Source organism: Dasypus novemcinctus, chromosome 26 (assembly GCF_030445035.2).
Source record: "Dasypus novemcinctus isolate mDasNov1 chromosome 26, mDasNov1.1.hap2, whole genome shotgun sequence".
Taxonomy (NCBI): Eukaryota; Metazoa; Chordata; class Mammalia; order Cingulata; family Dasypodidae; genus Dasypus; species Dasypus novemcinctus.
In genome coordinates, this window is record NC_080698.1 from 42,048,837 (window position 1) to 42,067,364 (window position 18,528).

Consider the following 18,528-nt stretch of genomic DNA (forward strand, 5'->3'; position numbering starts at 1 on the left):
AAGTGTACAAAGTCTGCTCAATGGCAAAAGAATAGTCTCTTCAACAAATGGCCCTGGGCACACTGGATATCCTTATGCAAAAGAATGAAGGTGGACCCCTATCTCACACCCATATATAAAAAATAATTCAAAGACCCAAACATAAAGAAATAAAACTCCTACAAGAAAACATAGGGAAGTATGTTCAGGACCTGTGTTAGGCAATGGTTTCTTAAACTTTACTAAAAAAAACATGAGCAACAATAGAAAAAGAAGGATAAAATAAATAGGACTTCATTAAAATTAAACATTTGTCGATCAAAGGACATGATTAAAAAAATAAAAAGACAATACAAAATGGGAGAAAATATTTAGAAACCATGTATTCTAAGGATTTCATATCTAGAATCTTTTTTAAAAAAACTTCTATAACCCAACAACAAAAAACTCACCTATGTAAAAATTGGACAAAGGAATTAATAGGCATTTTTCCAAGAACATATACAAATGGCCAGTCAGCATATAAAAAGATGCTCAGTATCATTAGCCATTAGGGAAATGCAAATCAATACCACAATGAGATAGCACTTCATACCCATGAGAATGGCTATTAATAAAAACCAGAAAATGATAACTGTTGGTAAGGATGTGGAGAAACAGGACCACTCATATATTATTGGTGGGAAAGTAAAATGATATCATGTTGTATAGACCAGTTTGGCAATTCCTCAAATTGGTCAAATTACCATATGACCAGCAATACCACTTATATACCCAAAAGAATTGAAAGCAGGGACTCCAACAGATCTACGTACACAAATGTTCATAGAGACATTATTAGCAATGCCAAAAGGTGGAAGCAACCCAAGTGTCCATCTACAGATGAATGGATAAACAAAATGTGGTATATACATACAATGGAATATTTGGCAGTAAAAAGGAATGAAGTTCTGATGCATATTACAACATAGATAAGCTGTGAAGAGATACCATGTTGAATGAAATAAGCCAGACACAAAAGGAACAATATTGTATAATCTCACTTATGTGAAATAGACTATGCATATTTGTACAGTCAGGAAGTAGAATACCAACTACCAGGGACTGGCTGGGGTTGAAGAATGGGTATTTAATGCTTAATTGGTCATTTCTGTATGGGGTAATGGAAAAGTTTTGGTAATGGATGGTGGTGATAGTAGCACAATGTTGTAAATGTAGTTAATACCACTGAATTTTATACTTGAAAGTAGTTAATATGGGAAAATATGAATTGTATATATGATAAAACAATAAAAAGTTGCTGGCACTCGCTTCCTGTTCTGGAACCAATATGAAGATGGTCCATTTAAAAATGAGGAGTATTCAGTACTGGCCAGAAGATGCAGGGCAAAAAATTGACATAGACCAGTGTGTTCATGCAAATAAGACACCGATCCAGTTAGTTACAAAACAGATAAACAGATACAGAGCTTTCTCTTTAGAGAAAGAGATAAAGTGATTATCAATTATCACACAAATTACAGGGGAATTAAAATCAAGTATGATTTTTTAAAAGTAGCCAGGGGGGAACGGATGTGGCTCAAGTGGATAAGTGCCCACCTCCCTCATGGGAGGTCCCAGGTTCGGTTCCTGGGGCCTCCTGGAAAAATACAACAAAAATAAGCAAAGCAAACAAACAAAATACCAACTGGGGGAAGCCAATGTGGCTCAGTGGTTGTGCGCCAGTGTCCCACATACAAAGTCCCAGGTTCAATCGCCAGCCCCCAGCCCCCCAAAAAACAAACAAACACCAGGATTCCCTACCACAGAGAAAATAAATACTAACAATTCAGGACATCTCTGAGGCATAACAGAAAAAAAAAATTCAAGTCAATAATTATACATAATGAAGAAACAACAAGAAATCTGGCTACCAACTTCCTACACTCTCTATTATACTTGAGAGATTAAAACATGGTCTTGGCCCTCACCAAGCTCACAGCCTATTTGTAGAGAGCAAGAAAGAGAGATCAGCAGACAAGCATCTTTAATAATTGTTATGTCAGAGTAAAAACATTACTGTGACAGTATATAGAAACACTGATCACTTCAAAGGGGGGAGGAATGGAATGGAAGAGGGCCTGCAGGAAAAAGTTACCTCTCATCTAAAAGTAGCTATAACTGGTCAGAATTAACCAGGAATAAAATCAAAGTGGGATGAATAAAAAAGGAAAGGGTGCACACTAGGTGTACAAAAATAGCACTGGTTTATCAGTCTGAAGACCTGGGTTCTAGATTTCCCACAAACACAACAATATGCAAGTACCTAGCTCATAGAAAGAAATAATAGTTATTACTATTATTTACATATTCTAGCTCCTAAGCACATCCAGGCCCTGTGAGAAGCATAGATAAATAACAGTAATAAACAACTACCTTTGGCTTTGTAATTCCCACGTGCTCAAGTGTCAGGGATAGCAGAAAAATAAGAGAAACCTCAAGCAGCAGAGCGTAGTTTAAGAGATTACAGACAAACAACAGTAGGACCCCGAGAACTAGTGTCTATATTCCTTCATAGTTAATTTATGAGAGGGAGAGAGAGACAGACCACGGATTTAAACCCGAACCTGTCTGGCTAAAAATTCTGAGACCCTCATCAAGAGGACAGAGCCGGTGAGGAGGAAGTAAAGATAAGAAGAAAAGAAGGAACAATAGTTCTCAAATCAAACTGCCTAAAGCCCAGAACAGTGCTGACTCCCAAAACTCAGCCCATACGTCACGAGGAAAAATTAAAAAACCACTCCTTGGCCGACAAAATCATCAGGTACGTGATTTGGATGTGGTGATTACCTTTACCTGCCTCCTGCCAACCCCTGGCCTTGCTCTTTCCAACCTAAGTCCAGGAACCCGGAGGCACCCAACCACCCCCGGAGAATCGAGGGAGCACCTTGGAGGGCGCCAGGGGCCCCTCTGCGGGAGCCCGCCCCTGGGCATTCGCCTCCCGCGAGTATCCGTGCGCAGCCGCCGAACTGCCATGGGAGCCGGGCCGCTGGGGTGTGCCGCAGCCGCATGATCCCGCGAGCGACTCCGTGCCCGAGCGGGCGCCGGCCCCGGTATCCTCGCTGCCCGCCGCCCCGCAAAGCAGCAAGATCAGCGACAGCAAGAGGACGCGACCGAACCCGGCGTAGCGTCCATGAGCCAGCCCTAGTGCGGGCGCAGCCATGTTGTTCCGCGGGCCATGTGACCCAGAGGAGCACATGACCTCGCCCACCTTCAAGGGCGTAAACACTAAGCTGACAACAACTGGTCCTGAAAGTTGCCACCTTTCTTGAGTTACCTGTGCTTTGAAGGTTTCCTTCCTCCCCTGCCAGCCTCAGAACGCAACAAAACACCTGTAAAACTAAAGGCCTTCCACAGACGAGGCGCATCATTAGTCTTTCTTGGTTGAGAAATGATAATTGGTAAAAATTTGGGGGCATTTACTAAGTACCAGGCACTATGCTATATAAGCACTTTGTTTATTAAGAATCTATTTAATCCTCATAAAAACTTTGTAATATTGGGTTCATAGAACAATGAAATAACTTGCCCACGGTCACCTGGCAAATAGATGTCAAAATAAAATTCAAATACAGGGAATCCAGCTTCAGACTCCGTCTTTTACCCGTTAGGTTGTTCTGTAGGTCACAAAATAAGCTTCCCCTTACAGAAAATCGAGAGGAAGATGAATTTGTTGAAGGACCCCAGACCGAGGTAATGCAATTAGGGAAAACCGGACTGTGGGCTATGGTACTGCGGTGGTGCTTCTCAAAGTGGTGTCCCCAGACCTGCAGCAGCAGCAGCACCTGGGAACTTGTTAGAAATGCAATACTGAATCTGAACCTCTGGGGTGGGACCCAGCAATCTTTGTTTTAAGCTCTGCAGATAATTCTAATGCCCACTGAAGTTTGAGAACCACTTTTCTACAGGACCTTATGTCTTCAGAAAAAACAAAATATAGAAACCATTATAGATTTAAAATGACATATCAACCAAGGGCAATGTATAGACCTTATCTAAACACTGATTCAAACTTACTGATCTCAGAACTTTTAGATAATTAGGGAAATGTGATTACTGGATCAAATTATGGTATTTGGTTAAATTAAGAGATTAATGTTTTTTAGGTTTGTTAGAAGAGATAAGGGTATTTCTGTTATGTTTTTTAAAAAGTCCTTTCTTTGAGGTATATTTGCTGGTATGTACATAGATAAAATGATATGCTGTCAAGGAGGTGCTTAAAAATGGGAGACTGTTGGAAAGCTAGAGGTGAAACATAATTGACCACAAATTGAGAATTATTGAAGCTGGCTGATGATTATCTGGGTGTTTATTCTCTCTACTTTGGTAGATTTGAATTTTTTTTTAGTATAAAGAGAAATGAGTCCTTTCCCCCTTGTTGACCATTTTACAGTTTGTCAGAACTTTCACACATTTTCTCATTTGAGATCTCAGTCACTTGACAAGAAACTTACTATTAGTATAACCATTTTTCAACTAGAGGTAGCTAAACAGGGAACGGTGTAACTAAGGTTTTATTTATTTGCTGTACATAATATATGTTCCAGGCACAGGATAAAGATAATCTTTGTTAGTCCCTTTGCAAAAGGTCAGTTTGGCCACATGTTGACTCTGCTGCACTTTTTTTACGTGGGGCGGCTCTCCTTACGGAACGTGGGGCTCCCCTATGCGGGGAACACCCCTGTATGGCAGGACACTCCTTGCGTGCATCAGCACTGCACGTGGGCCAGCTGACCACACAGGTCAGGAGGCCCTGGGTTTGAACCTTGTACCTCCCATGTGGTAGATGGACACTCGCTCTCAGTTGAGCCAAATCCACTTCCCATCTGCTGCTCTTTAGAAACCTGAATGCTTTGATTCATGGTCCTGTCTACATTACTGCATTATAAGCTCCATGAAGGCAAGGATCCTGACTATTTGTTTACCAGTTTATCTGCAATGTCTAGCAAAGGTCTGGCACATAATATGCATTCAATGAACATTTACTGAAATATTGAATGGCAGTAATCATGAGCTGTCTCTCTTAAGGGAAAAGAATGATTGAGAAAATAATGCAGGTGTGCTTGGAGCTGGCCTACTAAAAGATTTGTCACCTAGGCAAATTAATACACCTTTCTGAGCCTCTATTTCTTCATGTGTGAATTGGGGATAATAATATCTCTTTCTTGAAATTGTTATGAGGATTAAATGAGCTAAAGTATGAATAAGGGCTACCCCACTGACTAGCTCAAAAAATATTTCCTATTATTAGCAATCTTATCAAAGATGGAAACTTCACCATTTCCTTCAGAAATGTGGCTCTTCTTTCTAAATCCATAATAATTTCTTTTTTGGTCACCAGTGAGTAAGTGGAAAATGATGATGAGGAATCCCTGGGTGAGTAGGCCTGTGCTATAAATCAAAGTTAAAGGTACAGCTTAGTAATCAGCCTTATACAAATTAGGGCATTTTTTTCTAGAATTCCCCCACTCTCCATGTCCCATTTGAAGTACTTCTGCATTCTGCAGTCGTCCTTGCCCCTTCTATTTAATGAGCTCTCATTCTTCTATTAGTTGGCCCTTTTATAAATGTCAATGCATTGCTTCAAGAAGACACAAAAGACACTGTTCCTGGCTTCTCAGAATATATTTTTAAAAATCCCTCCTGATAATAGAGCTTACTTCTAGCAGGGAGAAGCAGACAAATTAAAGTAATAAATTATATATGGGAGTGCTGGAAGGTGGAGAATAGGGAAAATGTTATAGTATTATATCGAATGGTCACTGTGGGCCTCAATGAGATGAGATATAGACAAAATTTTTCAGGAAATGAGGGAGTCAGCCAAGTAGGCTACTGAGGGAAGAGTACTTTGCCACTTCTTGTTGTGGCTGTGATGCATCCATCTTTGAGTCGCATCCTCACACTGAGTCAACCTATCCAAAATCCTGCTTCGGCTTTTCCTCCTCCTTTTGCTGGGAATGAAGGGCCCCCATATGAATGACTCTGGTGTGAGCTGAGGGAAGGACACTGATGCACAAGTGGTCAGTGATACACAGCTTACTCATGCCCAAGTCTTGTCAGGCTTGATCTGGGATGTACCATATTCCATCCCTTAATAGATTGTTGCTGAGTCCACCCAACTTCATGGCCTGAAGGGTCTGACAGAATCAGCTAATAATGGCCATTCCCAGACACATGGTCACTTGGTTTCTTGTGGTCAACCAATCTATCTCTACCAGGGCCTGGTAGCATTTCAAGAGCAGTGTGGGTGTATTGTGTTTTTTTCTTTTTTAAGAATATAATTCTTTGCTGTGGATGGCAGGACCTTGCTTCAGAATTCCAGAATGGCCTAGCATTGTGATTCTCCCATCAGAGTTTACTATGAACTCCATACTGCATCTTCTCCAATCACTGGCACCTCCAACATCATAAGGGCTGCCAAATCATACAGCCCTAATAACAGGTTGCTTGCACCACAGCCTGGACATGCTACAGAGTCTTTTCCTTCTCCTAGCCCTACTCAAACCTGGCCTCCCATGTCACCTTCTATAGGGGCTGGAGCAATATTCCTAGGTGTGGGATATGTTATCTCAAGAGCCAGAAAAGGCCTTGTGCTTCCTTCTTTGCCATAGGGGATTTACAGTGCAGCGGTTTGTCTTTTAATTTGGAGATGTTCTGGCATGAACCTCCTGAATACCCACCCCCATTGAACCCACTTTTACTGAGGTAGAAAGTCTCCAATTTTCATGGGATTATCTCCCACCCATGGAGCATGTGTGTCTTACAAAGATCTCTCTGCGCTAGCTCCCTCAGTTCCTCTTGCCTGATCAACATAATATCATCAATTTGATAGATCATTTTAATATTCTGGGGATGTCCAAATGATCCAGATCTCTTCAGACTATTTTATGATAGAGATCAGGAAGTTTAATATAGCCCCAGGATAAAGCTGTAAAGCAGGGATTGGCAAACTCTTTATATAAAGGAGCAGACAGGAAATATTTTAGAGTTTGTAGACAGTGTCTGATCACTGTCACATGTTCTTCTTTGATTTGCTGTTGTTTAACAAACATTTAAAAAGTAAAACCATTCTTATCTTAACGGCCTTACAAAAACAGGTAATGGGTAGCTGTGAGTGGGATTTGGTTTCTGCTGGAAAGGAATGTTTTTTCCATCCCATTTTCATTTGAACTGTTTCTGATTCTTTTCCCTGATTGGGATAAAAAGGAAGCACACTTGCCAATACTATAGCAGCACACCATATTCCTGCAGCCTGAAATCTTATTAATGTGCTCTAGCAATACCACGACATTCAGCACAGCATCTGAGGCTGGAGCTGCTATTGGTTTAGCTTGTGGTTGTCTACAGGCATTCGTTTATAGTTCTTTGTAAACAGTAGAGTTTTACACAGATATAAAGTTGGACACCTTCAAAGCCATCACTCCAATAAAGACACTCAATGAATTAAACACAACATTTCTTAAAAATTTCTAACAATGGATAACTGCATTGACACCAACAAAATTCACAGTACCTACAATGGAACTTACAAATCCTGACAACAGTTTGTAGATTGGTTTAGTTAATAGTTACACATATTGCTTTGTTTTAAGAACTATCATTAATACAAATGCATGATTTACAATATCCCCATAATAGAAAAAAAAGATTAAAAAAATAAAATGTCTTTCAGACATTCGTTATGCCAAGTATTTATAATTATTAGTCTTACTACAACCTAAGAATAACACTCCCTTTGTGGTAAAAGATAGCTCTCATTAGGCCAAAGTCCACTGGGGAGCATCCAGGAAGTTCCAAAGTAAAATCTGGCTATCCTTTCCATAAAATAAATAGAACAGCAGCAATCCCTAGGTATCCCTTAAATATAAACTATGAAGATTCTGCTTATATTAACTGGGTCTTAAGTACATGACCTTTTACAAATAAAAATAAACAAAATTTTAGAAAGTAGTTAACACCACTGGCCTGAATTGGGTTTTTACATGCTGGTAGAATAAGAAGTTTTATTATGACGTAAGCAGTACGTTGTAAAATTAATGATTATTTCTTACTCTTACCATGGAAAGAAAACTGTCTTCTGAAAATAATCTACAGAAATAATATGTAAACACACAGAGCTTTGAGATAGACTAAGAACACCTTCCACAAATAACTAGGGATCAAAATGGAAAGGTCTCCGTTACCCATATGAATGAATGCAAATGCTTTCATTAATTAAATTGGGATATATGGTGAGTATAACATTACATGGAGACATATATCGAGATTACAAGATTATTTCCTGATAAGTATATCATGAAATAAACTGTGACAATGTTCCTAGTTATATTATTCCTCCAAGCCCTAAGTGCTAGAAAGAAAAAGCAAACTTAATATGAAAGCCTTTTTTCCTTTTTTTTAAATAAACATTTTCAATGGAGAAACAAACCTAACCCTTCTCTTTGTGGTTCAGTGTCAAGATTCTCTTCAGTTCCACAATGTAACGGAACATATAAACTCCGTCGCTTCAGGAAGTCTGATCATTTTCCAAGTTTTGTCTTAAAAACTGCTTTCCAAGATAAGAGATAGCCATGCTGGAGAGGTTTTCTCCGCTGCCCGCTTTACACCTGATCCAGCCATATAAGCTGGCCCCTTGGACACCACACCCATGATGGCCACTGCCAACTGCTTCACTCTGGAAAAGAAGAGAGCCCTGGAGGCAAAGATCACCCAGAGCACTGGACAGGTAATAAGTCCTAACCTTCCTGGACTCCAGCACTCAATAGCTCTCTCCATCTTCATCGATATGATTCCACCAGCTCAGGCCAACCATTAGTCTACCTGTGACATTCTTCAGTGCCCAAAAGTCACATGGCAACAAGATCATTGTCACCGTACAGGCAATCGAGCTGCTGCTGAACAATTCACAGAGAAGATTGACTACAACTGCTCTGACTGGAAAGAATAAAAGGAAAAATGATGTCCTTGGGTGTCTGATTTTGAATTTTGGGGAGCCTATTCGTGGTCTCCTTTTCAGCATCAAACAGCAAAACATCTTCAGTGTCATAAGTACTGTCCCAGAAGCTCCCCACAAATAGCCGCCCCTCCATGACCAGGTTCAGCCACACTCACTGCACTCGCCTGGCATGAGAGGTATTGGAGCTCGGAGCTCCCTCTGGAGGGGCCTCGGATACGATGCCCTGGGCCCCATGGGACGCAAGACCTGCTCCCCAAAGGAGCCTGTAGCACGGGGCTCCCAGCCTCCACTACCCTCTCCCGTGCATACAACCTTCCTACAGACATTTTTTTAGTGGGCTCACCACCTTTAGCCTCTTGCTCCTCCATTCTTGCCTTCTTTTAATTATAGAGGTTAAACAGAAGCCTCATGGGCCACCCACCTATTTTACCCCTAGGCATGACATGTTCTATTAACCATCTCCAGTTCCCTGTGGGTCCAGTCCCCTTGGCTACTCTCTTATCTTGTCTGCTGTCAGGCCAATCCTAGCCCCTGAGACCTGGTGGTGAAGTGCCCCACATTGTTTCTATTGCTTTGGGTCCTTTTCATCTCCATTTCTATTCACAAGCTCCAGCCCTGTGCCTGCCCCTCCTACCATCAGCCTCCACAGAACTTCTGAGCCATGCTGCTGGCCCTCTTTCTGCCCAGTGCCTACCAAAGGCCTTGGTGAATGGTGTGTCCTCTGGGCCCTCCCATGGAACATAGTCTTCTCAGGAAGTCTTCTGGCTTCCCATAATAAATCCATCCAGCATCCCAACTTTCTTGAACACTTTTTAGTCCCTTCCTTCCTCTGCCTCAGCAACTCATGGACTTCAGCTTCATTCAGAGTGGCCTACTGATTTCTCCAGTCTTCTAAGTAGCACCCTAGTGGGAAGTTTGCCCCTTCTCCCAGGGTTTCTCCCCAAAGTATTAAATCCCAGGTCCCAAGTGAATCCCATCTAGTCAGTGAATTCTTGGTCATCCAGTCTTAGGTTTTGGCTCCTTAATCAAAATCCCAGATCCAGGGTTACTCCCTGGGCTCCTGCTCATATAGGCTAATTTTTTAACAGTTATATTGAGATATAATTTGTATACCATACCTTTATCATGTACGGTTCAATGTTGTTGTTTTTTTAAATATAGTTACATGTGGTGTAACCATTGCCACAATCAAATTTTGAAATATTTTTATCAGCTCCTCCCCCACAAATACCTATTCCAACTATTTGTGGTCACTGTTCATCCTTCCTATCTACCCTCCAGGCCTATATAACCAGTCAGCTATTGTCTGTCTCTATACATTTGTCTATTATGACATATCATGTAAATGAAATCATACAATATTTGTCCTTTTGTGATTGGCTCCTTTCACTTAGCATACTGTATTCAGGATTCATCCACATTGTAACATGTGCCAGTATTTTCTTTCTTCTTATAGTTGAATAATATTCCATTATGCATACATACCACAGTTTGTTTATCCATTCTTCACTTGGTGGACATTTGGTTCCATTTTGTGACCTTTATGAATAATGTTGCTGTGAATATTTTTTAACAAGTTTTTGTGTGAACATATGTTTCCTTTCTCCTGGTATGTATATCCAGGAGTAGGATTGCTGGACCATGTGGCAATTCTATGCTTCGTCATTTGAGGAACTGCCAGACTTTTTTTCCAAAGCAATTATACCAGTTTACATTCTCACCAGCCATGCGCAAGGGTTCCAATTTCTCTACCATACTAGTTGAATCTTGCATCTCCTTTAGAGCAACATCTCTTTTCTCCTTTATCAGGCCCTGCATATCCTCAATCAGGTTATACTGCAATTTAACCTTGATTAAAGCCTGGCAGCCAAGAGAGGAGTTGGGGGCAGCTCCTGAAGGGGCACATGTTGTCTTGTGAGGGGGAGGCCTCTGCAGTGTCTTCCTCCATGAGGGCACTGTGGTTTTCAGTAGGGAAGAATAGGCCACCTGTGCAGACTGCCACCTTGCCCAGGGACTGCCATGCCCTATATACCACTCCAGATGAGGTCCTCATTGCTGGCCATGCAGTGGTGGACTCTGTCCCCAAACCCCGTCTTACCACCTGCTTTCTCAGACCACTTCCAGTACTGACTCAGTTTGGTTCCTCTAGAAAACAGATGGCAACATGTAATTAGGAATGCAAGAGATTTATTGATGGAACACTAGTGAATGCTAAAGGGGAAAGAGGAAAGGAAAGCCTCCTAATGGAAATACAAGTCGGACACCTGCAAAAGGCCAGAGGCAGAAAACCGAGGACTGGGTAAGAAAGCCTCTAAGTATGGTACTGTACTGAGAAAGTCTAGGCCAGCCCAGCCCATCAGGGAGCTCCAGAGCAAAGACTGCTCATTATAGGAGGTCTTCCTACCATACTCAGTCATTGGCTGGTTCCATCCAAGAAGAGTATGTCCTCAATTTGAACACTGGCTGTCCCCACAGGGGCTGCTGCTGCAGGCTGGAGGCTCACTGTACTCCTTGAGGCAAGTTCTCTCTTGAAATGACATCTGAACACAGACCTCCTGACTACCATGGATGACCAACAAGGCTCTCTGTGATCCAGCCCCTGCCTACTTCTCTGATCTTATCTGCCACGACTTTGCCCTTTGATCTCCACATTCTTTCCTACTGTTCCTAGAACGCAGCAAGCACAATCCCACCTCAACGACTTTGTGCTTGCTACTTCTTCCACCTGCAACGCTCCACCTTCGCCATGACTGCCTCTTTCTCTTTCAGGTTTCAGCACAGAAAAGTCTTCCCTGGTCACCAACTATAAAATAGTCCTTTCCTTTGTGCTTTGTCATATCACTCCTTCTCTTGTCTTTATAGCACTTGTTAATACCTGAAAGTATTTTATGTGTTTATCTCCCTCCCTGACAAACGTACAAGCTCATGGGGGCAAGTACAGTATCTATGGTGTTCAATGCTATATCTTCAAAGCCTAGAAAAATATTTGGCATGTAGATATGGTATGGGAATATTTGTCAAGTAAATGAGTGAATCAATGAAAGAATGAAAGCCTTCAGACTGTGAAAGGATTAAATTTGTACTCCACATTCCTTAGATCACAATATTTCAAAACATATGTAAGACTAGCCCTGGAGATCAGGGTCTTTGTCTCAGCAGAAGCTTGCTGCTTGACAATGTTATGTGCACATAAACATTCAAGACGTGACTTTCCATCTTTACACGGGGAGGGTCTAAATAACAGCGCTTCCACCTGAGAGTTTCATGAAGAGTCATTCTTCCTTCATTCAATAGGTATTTGTTGACTATTGGCCAGCTGCTATTCCAGGCACTGAGGATACAGCAGGGAGCAAAACAGATGAACTTTCTTGCCTTTCTGGAGCAACATTAAATGACTTAATACGTGTGAAATACATAGAATGTTGCTTTGTATGTAGGAAGAGCTAAAAAATATTAGTTATTATAATTATTTCTGTTACAATTATCAAACTATTTCAAATCTAAAATGAATATTCCAAATTTTCACTTAAAACAAGACTGTTTGCTCTGTCTGTTTTGGAAGTAAAAAAGAGAAAACCAGATAGTTAAGAAGAGAAAAAGTTTCTTATGCGGTCATTTCCATAGATTCTCTTCAGGGTCATTGCACGGTGAAATCACTTAATTGAAAGCCTCTTAATTTAGGCTTTTTAATTGTGCTAATTGGTGCTCTTAGCCCATGAGGGAAACTTATGTAGAGAGCTTTCAGTTTTGTGTCTTCTTTTCTTTCCTTGTTCAAAGTTTCGGTTTTACTTCTCTCATTTTTTGAAAGCTATCCCCCCAACCACATACCCCCCAAAAAGAAATGTATTCCTTAAGTAAAATGTAAAGAAGAGTTATGCTGTATGGATGCACAGGGCAGGAGCTGCAAAAAACTGAAGACTGGGTTCCAGGACGAGCCTGAACACTGTAGAGACCAGACCCAGAAGTTGGTTTAGAATCTGAAGCAGCTCCAGGGACCTCAGCAGCAGGTGTCCTTGGTTTTCAGTCTGGTGCCCTCCTAATTCTCTCCCCGTCTGTAGAACATCCGCTTTCTTCCTGCAAATGTTGGTGTTCTCTTCCCACTGGCTGGTCTTCCTCACCCTCTCTTCGGTGTCTTCTCTCTGCCCCCCAGCTTCTGCTTAGTCACTGTTCCTGTTTCCGGCATGCTCACGTGCCTTGTTCGGCTTCAACTGCCTCTAAGAGGAAATCTGATTTGCCCAGCTCATTTCTCACCCTGCAGCATGCCACAGGCCAACGGGGAACCCTTGATTTAGCTGCCCTGAAGTCAGGTAGCCATCTTTGGTGCAATCAGTTGCAATTAGAAGATCAGGCAAAACTGCAGCATGCACCAGAATCAGTTGGAGAGCTTGTTAACACAGTGGTTGTCCGACCACTGCCATATCTAGTAGATCTGGGTTGGGGCCAGAGAATTTGCATTTCTAAGAAGTTTCTAGCTGCTGCTGCTGGTGGTTAGGACACTTTGTGACTATTGCTTTCATAAAATAAGCTACTAGTCCTACCCGGTCAGCACCTGTGCTGAATAGGCTTTTTTTTTTTTTTTTTTTTTTTTTTTTTTTTTTTTTTTTTTTTTTTTAACTTCTTAGCAATGCTAGGGGTGTAGCTGGCACTATGATTGACAACTCCAGTATAAACTATAATTACCCTTCTCCAAATTGACTGTCCACTTATCTATGTTCCAGAACAAAGGGATTGGAGTGAAGGATGAGAAAAAACAGAAAGGCGCCACAATCGCTTCTCTGCCTTTTGGCTAAGATCACGTGTAGATTGGCACCACAGGAAGCTTGAGGCAAGTGAAAGATGCTTTGTGTGCCCTTGGAAAGAGAAGGGAGGAAGCATAAGAAATCACATTCACATTTCTCTTCTAGATCCTGGCTCTCATGATGTTTGAAATCAAATAAAATGAGAGAAATGAATGAATCCCAGCTTTTTAAGAATGAGAACTCAATTTTCCAGGGGAAAAATGTGTGTGTATATATTTATTTCAGCTTCTCAAACAACAGCAGTTTTACTTTTAATATCTATTTATTTAGAAAGTGAAATGTCAAGATGCTGCTGTGAAGGCAGTACATAAGTAAAGAAAACTGGATATTAAATCACATCAGCACCTGGACATGTCTGAAAAGTACAAATGTATATTACTTTTTCAGGATTCAGACAATGCTTACCATCTGAATGAACCCCCAATCCTTGTAATCACTCTTTGGTCCTCTAGAAGTCTGTGACCCAAAGGGGATCCCTGAGAAAGTAACTTTTTTCTACAAAGACTAAAACTATTGTTACACTTGCAGCAGCTGTGTGCAACATAATAGTCCTGGAATTAGAGTTAAATATTAGTTTTTTTCCTTCCCTACCCTTTTTGTATTTTTATTTTTTTTCAGGAGAGTTTAGGTTTAGTCATTAAACTTCTATGAGCCAGAGTTTCCTTGACTACTTCATAAAACCACTTTATTAAGATCAGGTATACAGGTGTAACAAAGGAAATAAGCACTAGTTAATATCATTATGATATCACAGATTCTAAGACAGAAATCTGGATGTATCTTATGAATTATTGATACTTACAATGTGCCAATACTTCCTACCGGAAGATTCTCGTAGGCATAATGACACTCCCATTCCCCCCAAAGATATCCATACATGACCTCCATTCCAGAGCTTGCAAATACGTTACCTTACATAGCAAAAGAGACTTCATGAATGTGATTAAGGTTAAGGACATTAAGACAGGAAGATTTTCCTGTATCATATGAGTGGGACTAATCTGATTACACGGATACTTTCCCAACTGTGGTGAGAGGGTGATAAGACTATGGAAGGATGAAACTCAGAGAGGTACTACTATATTGTTTATTTTGAAGATAGAGGAATGGAGCCAAAGAATGTGGGCAGGCTTTAGGAATTGGAGAAGGCAAGGAAACAGATTCTCCACTAGAGACTCCAGAAAGTCACTCAGCCCCGCTGACACCTTGATTTTAACTCAGTAGGATTTGTGTTGGACTTCTACCCTACAGAACTGTATGAGAATGGATTTGTGTTGCTTAAGTTGCCAAGTTTGTGGTACTTTTTAAATTGCAGCAATAAGAATCTAATACAAATACATATTTCAGTTCCAGCATTATTGCTAGGTACAGGCTGGAACTAATAGGCAGAAGGGTGAGCAAGTACACAGGTCTTGGCATATTTTAGAGAGACAATGTGCTTTGACTGGGACACAATGGGACCCTCTAGGAGCTGTGCTCCAGCGGAGGGACTCTTGCCCCTTAAACTCTCTCACTGCTCTCCCCTTTCTGTACAAAAAAAATATGAGAGTCGTTTTACATGGAGTACTGGAAGGAATAGGGGGATAAACATTTTGAACCTGGGCAAAATCAGACAATCTAAGTTCAAATGTCAGCTCTTTGGGGTAATTCAGAGAAATGCCCCCTGCTCAGCCCCTAGGAATTTTGGGGCCTCTGGAACCACGGGGAGTCTCAGCCCTTCACACTGAGAGAATAAAAGGCACAGGTCCCATCCAGTTCCTGGTCAAGCAACCCAAAGTCCCTGAAGTCATTTCCTAGACAGTTTTCATACTTTCCTAATTAGAGGTGTATTGTGCATACAAAGCAACACTGATGCAGTAGATTCTCCAACTTTGGACCCATCAGAATCATCTGGAGGGTTTGCTAAAAGACAGATTTCTAGACCACACTCCCCAGAGTTACTGATTCAGTCGATCTGGTGTACAGCTCAAGAATTTGCAGTTCCAGTAGGTTACCAAGTAATCCTGATGCTGTTAGTCTGAGGACCACAGTTTGAAAATAATGGGTATAGACAGTGAGAGCTTGTGTTTATTAGGACCTAAGTAGTCCTTGAATGGCCCTGGGCAATTTACTTACATTTTATACTTCTTAATTTACTTCACATATCAAATATAGTTAATAAAACTCACCTTATAGGAAAGTGATGAGGATTAAATCGTATGACCTATGTAAATCACTTAGCATATAGTAAATACTCAATTAGTGGTTTTTCTTATAATGTTTTACCATTATTATTGTGATTAATGGCAAGCTACTAAGTGGAATGTACAAGGCACCAGAAGGATACCCATAGATAAGTCAATAGTAGACAATACATGCACCCCCCATCTAGAACTTTCTCAAAGTCTCCCACCCATGAAACATTTAACTTTGTAAATCAAGAGGACTCCCTGAAGGAAAGTCAATAAAATGCTTTACTCACAAAACAGAATGAAGAGGAAGCAGAAAGTTTAAAAATATTTTGTGAAAAATTGTCTAACAATAGAAAGAGGAAACTCATTTGGGTGTGAAGCAATGGCTATAGAAATGAATAAAGGAAACTGGGCCAGGAGCAAATTAATTTGAAAATAATTGTAGAAAAGAAAAAGGAACTGGGCCATGTTCACTCCTCTGGGAAATCTGACAAGAACGTTAAGGTTTGGGTTTTTTTCCCTCCTCTTCTAGGATAATTGATATCACAATCACGTGAAAAAAAAAGTCACCCCTGGAATGACTCCATTTTCTTTCTACCTTAAGGAATTCATTCTTTGGGTCACAGCAACAGAAGAACAGTCCAGGTCACTGGGAAACCAGGATGTTCTTGTATCCTTCCATGGAAAAGTGTCTCTTTCCTGGGGAAAATTGGCCATCGAGACGAGCAAGAAAATAACTCAGTGAAATAAAACTCTTCTATAATAGGTGGCATTAGGAATTTAATCATGGCTTCTGTTTGACAACAAACAAATAAAAAGATCTGGTTGAGAGAATAGGTAGGAAAGTTTGCTAAGTTAATTTAACAGTTAAAATTCCAGTGATGTGAGAATCAGTGGATTGAGCACAAGCCTAAACAGGAAACCTGGCTTTTAATCCCAGCATGGCCTGTTTGGTGGACCATGGAATCTCTAAATGTCTTTTTCAGCAGCCAAAAGAAAAAAAGAGAGAGAGATTGGAGTAGATAGGAGTAGATAATTCATTTCTCAAATTTTCATGATGAAGTGCCCTTTTTAAAAAATTTCTTTTCAAATAAAGGACTTCATATTGCAGATAACTTTGTATAACCATTACATTAGTAATAATAAAGAAATGTATTATTAGCCAATACCTAGCTCTCATTTACTGAATACTTACTATGATATGAGCAATTAGATGCTACAATGGAGTTATGTACCCCAGAAAAACATTCCTGTGGGTATGAACCCATTGTAAACAGGACCTTTTGTTAAGGTTACTTCAGTTAAGGTGTGGCCCAAATCAGGTTGTTTTTGTTGTTTTTATTTATTTGTTTTTAGGTACTGGAGACTGGAGATTGAACCCAGAACCTCACATGTGAGAAGCCAGTACTCAACCAATGAGCCACATCAGCTTCCCTGAGTTAAGTTTTCCATTTGTTTTGCTCACTGTTTGATTTTTTTTTTTGTTTTTTTTCAGGAGGCACCAGGAACCAAACCTGGGACCTCCCATGTGGGAGGCAGGCACTCAACCACTTGAGCCACATCTGTTCCCAGATTACGTGGTTTTTTGTTTGTTGTTTGTTTTCTATCTGGTTGTGTCATTGTCTTTTTGGTGTGTTGCTTCAGTGCATGGGGGCCTGAGCCTCACTGCACAGGTCTGGGATAGCTTTATTTATTCAGGATGTCTGGGGGATCAAACCCGGGTCCTTCATAGGTTAAATGGGAGCTCAATTGCTTGAGCTACAGCCGTTTACCCCAGATTAGGTTTTTTTTTGTTTTTGTTTTTTAAAGATTTATTTATTTATTTACTTCTCTCCCCTCCTCCCCCAACCCCCGCACCCGGGTTGTCTGTTCTCTGTATCTATTTGTTGCGTCTTATTTCTTTATCCGCTTCTGTTGTTGTCAGCGGCATGGGAATCTGTGTTTCTTTTTGTTGCGTCATCTTGTTGTGTCAGCTCTCCGTGTGTGCGGCGCCATTCTTGGGCAGGCTGCACTTTCTTTCGCGCTGGGCGGCTCTCCCTATGGGGCACACTCCTTGCGCGTGGGGCTCCCCTACTCTGCGTGGCAGGGCACTCCTTGCGCGCATCAGCGCTGCTCATGGGTCAGCTCCACATGGGTCAAGGAGGCCCGGGGTTTGAACTGCAGACCTCCCATGTGGTAGGCGGATGCCTTATCCATTGGGCCAAGTCTGCTTCCCTGTTATTGCATTTAGATCTCAAGAGCATGAATTTACTTGACCCAAGTCATCTTTTCACATGAGGCTGTGCTCCAGGTTGCTGGCGCACCCTAAATGAGCTGTGGAAGGGCCAATGCCCTTTAATAATTAATAATGACTACCACGTATTATGTGCTTATGACAGTTAAAGCTTTTACTAGGATTAGCTCGTTTAATCTTTACAGCAATAAAAGGTAGTAACTTTGCCTAAGCTACTAAGTGGTAGATCCAGGAGTTAAATCCAGCATTATTTTGTAACAGCATTAATTCACCCATTTAAAGTGTTCAATTCAATGTTTTAGTGTAATCAGAGTTGTGTAACCACCATCATAATAAATTTTAGAACACTTT

At 41.0% G+C, this 18,528-nt stretch overlaps 1 protein-coding gene and 1 pseudogene across 1 annotated transcript in view; both read right to left on the reverse strand.

The window, feature by feature from the left end:
* SUMF1 (sulfatase modifying factor 1) overlaps positions 1 to 3,205 on the reverse strand; it is a 133,078-nt gene extending 129,873 nt beyond the window's left edge. Inside the window, exon 1 of the mRNA XM_004483103.3 lies at positions 2,906 to 3,205. Within this exon, the coding sequence (XP_004483160.2) occupies positions 2,906 to 3,181 (276 nt within the window). The 5' untranslated portion in view covers positions 3,182 to 3,205. The remainder of the gene's footprint in view (positions 1 to 2,905) is intronic.
* A 5,319-nt stretch (positions 3,206 to 8,524) lies between these two features.
* On the reverse strand, positions 8,525 to 9,107 carry LOC111761813 (Golgi apparatus membrane protein TVP23 homolog B pseudogene; annotated as a pseudogene).
* Between the last annotated feature and the right edge of the window lie 9,421 nt (positions 9,108 to 18,528).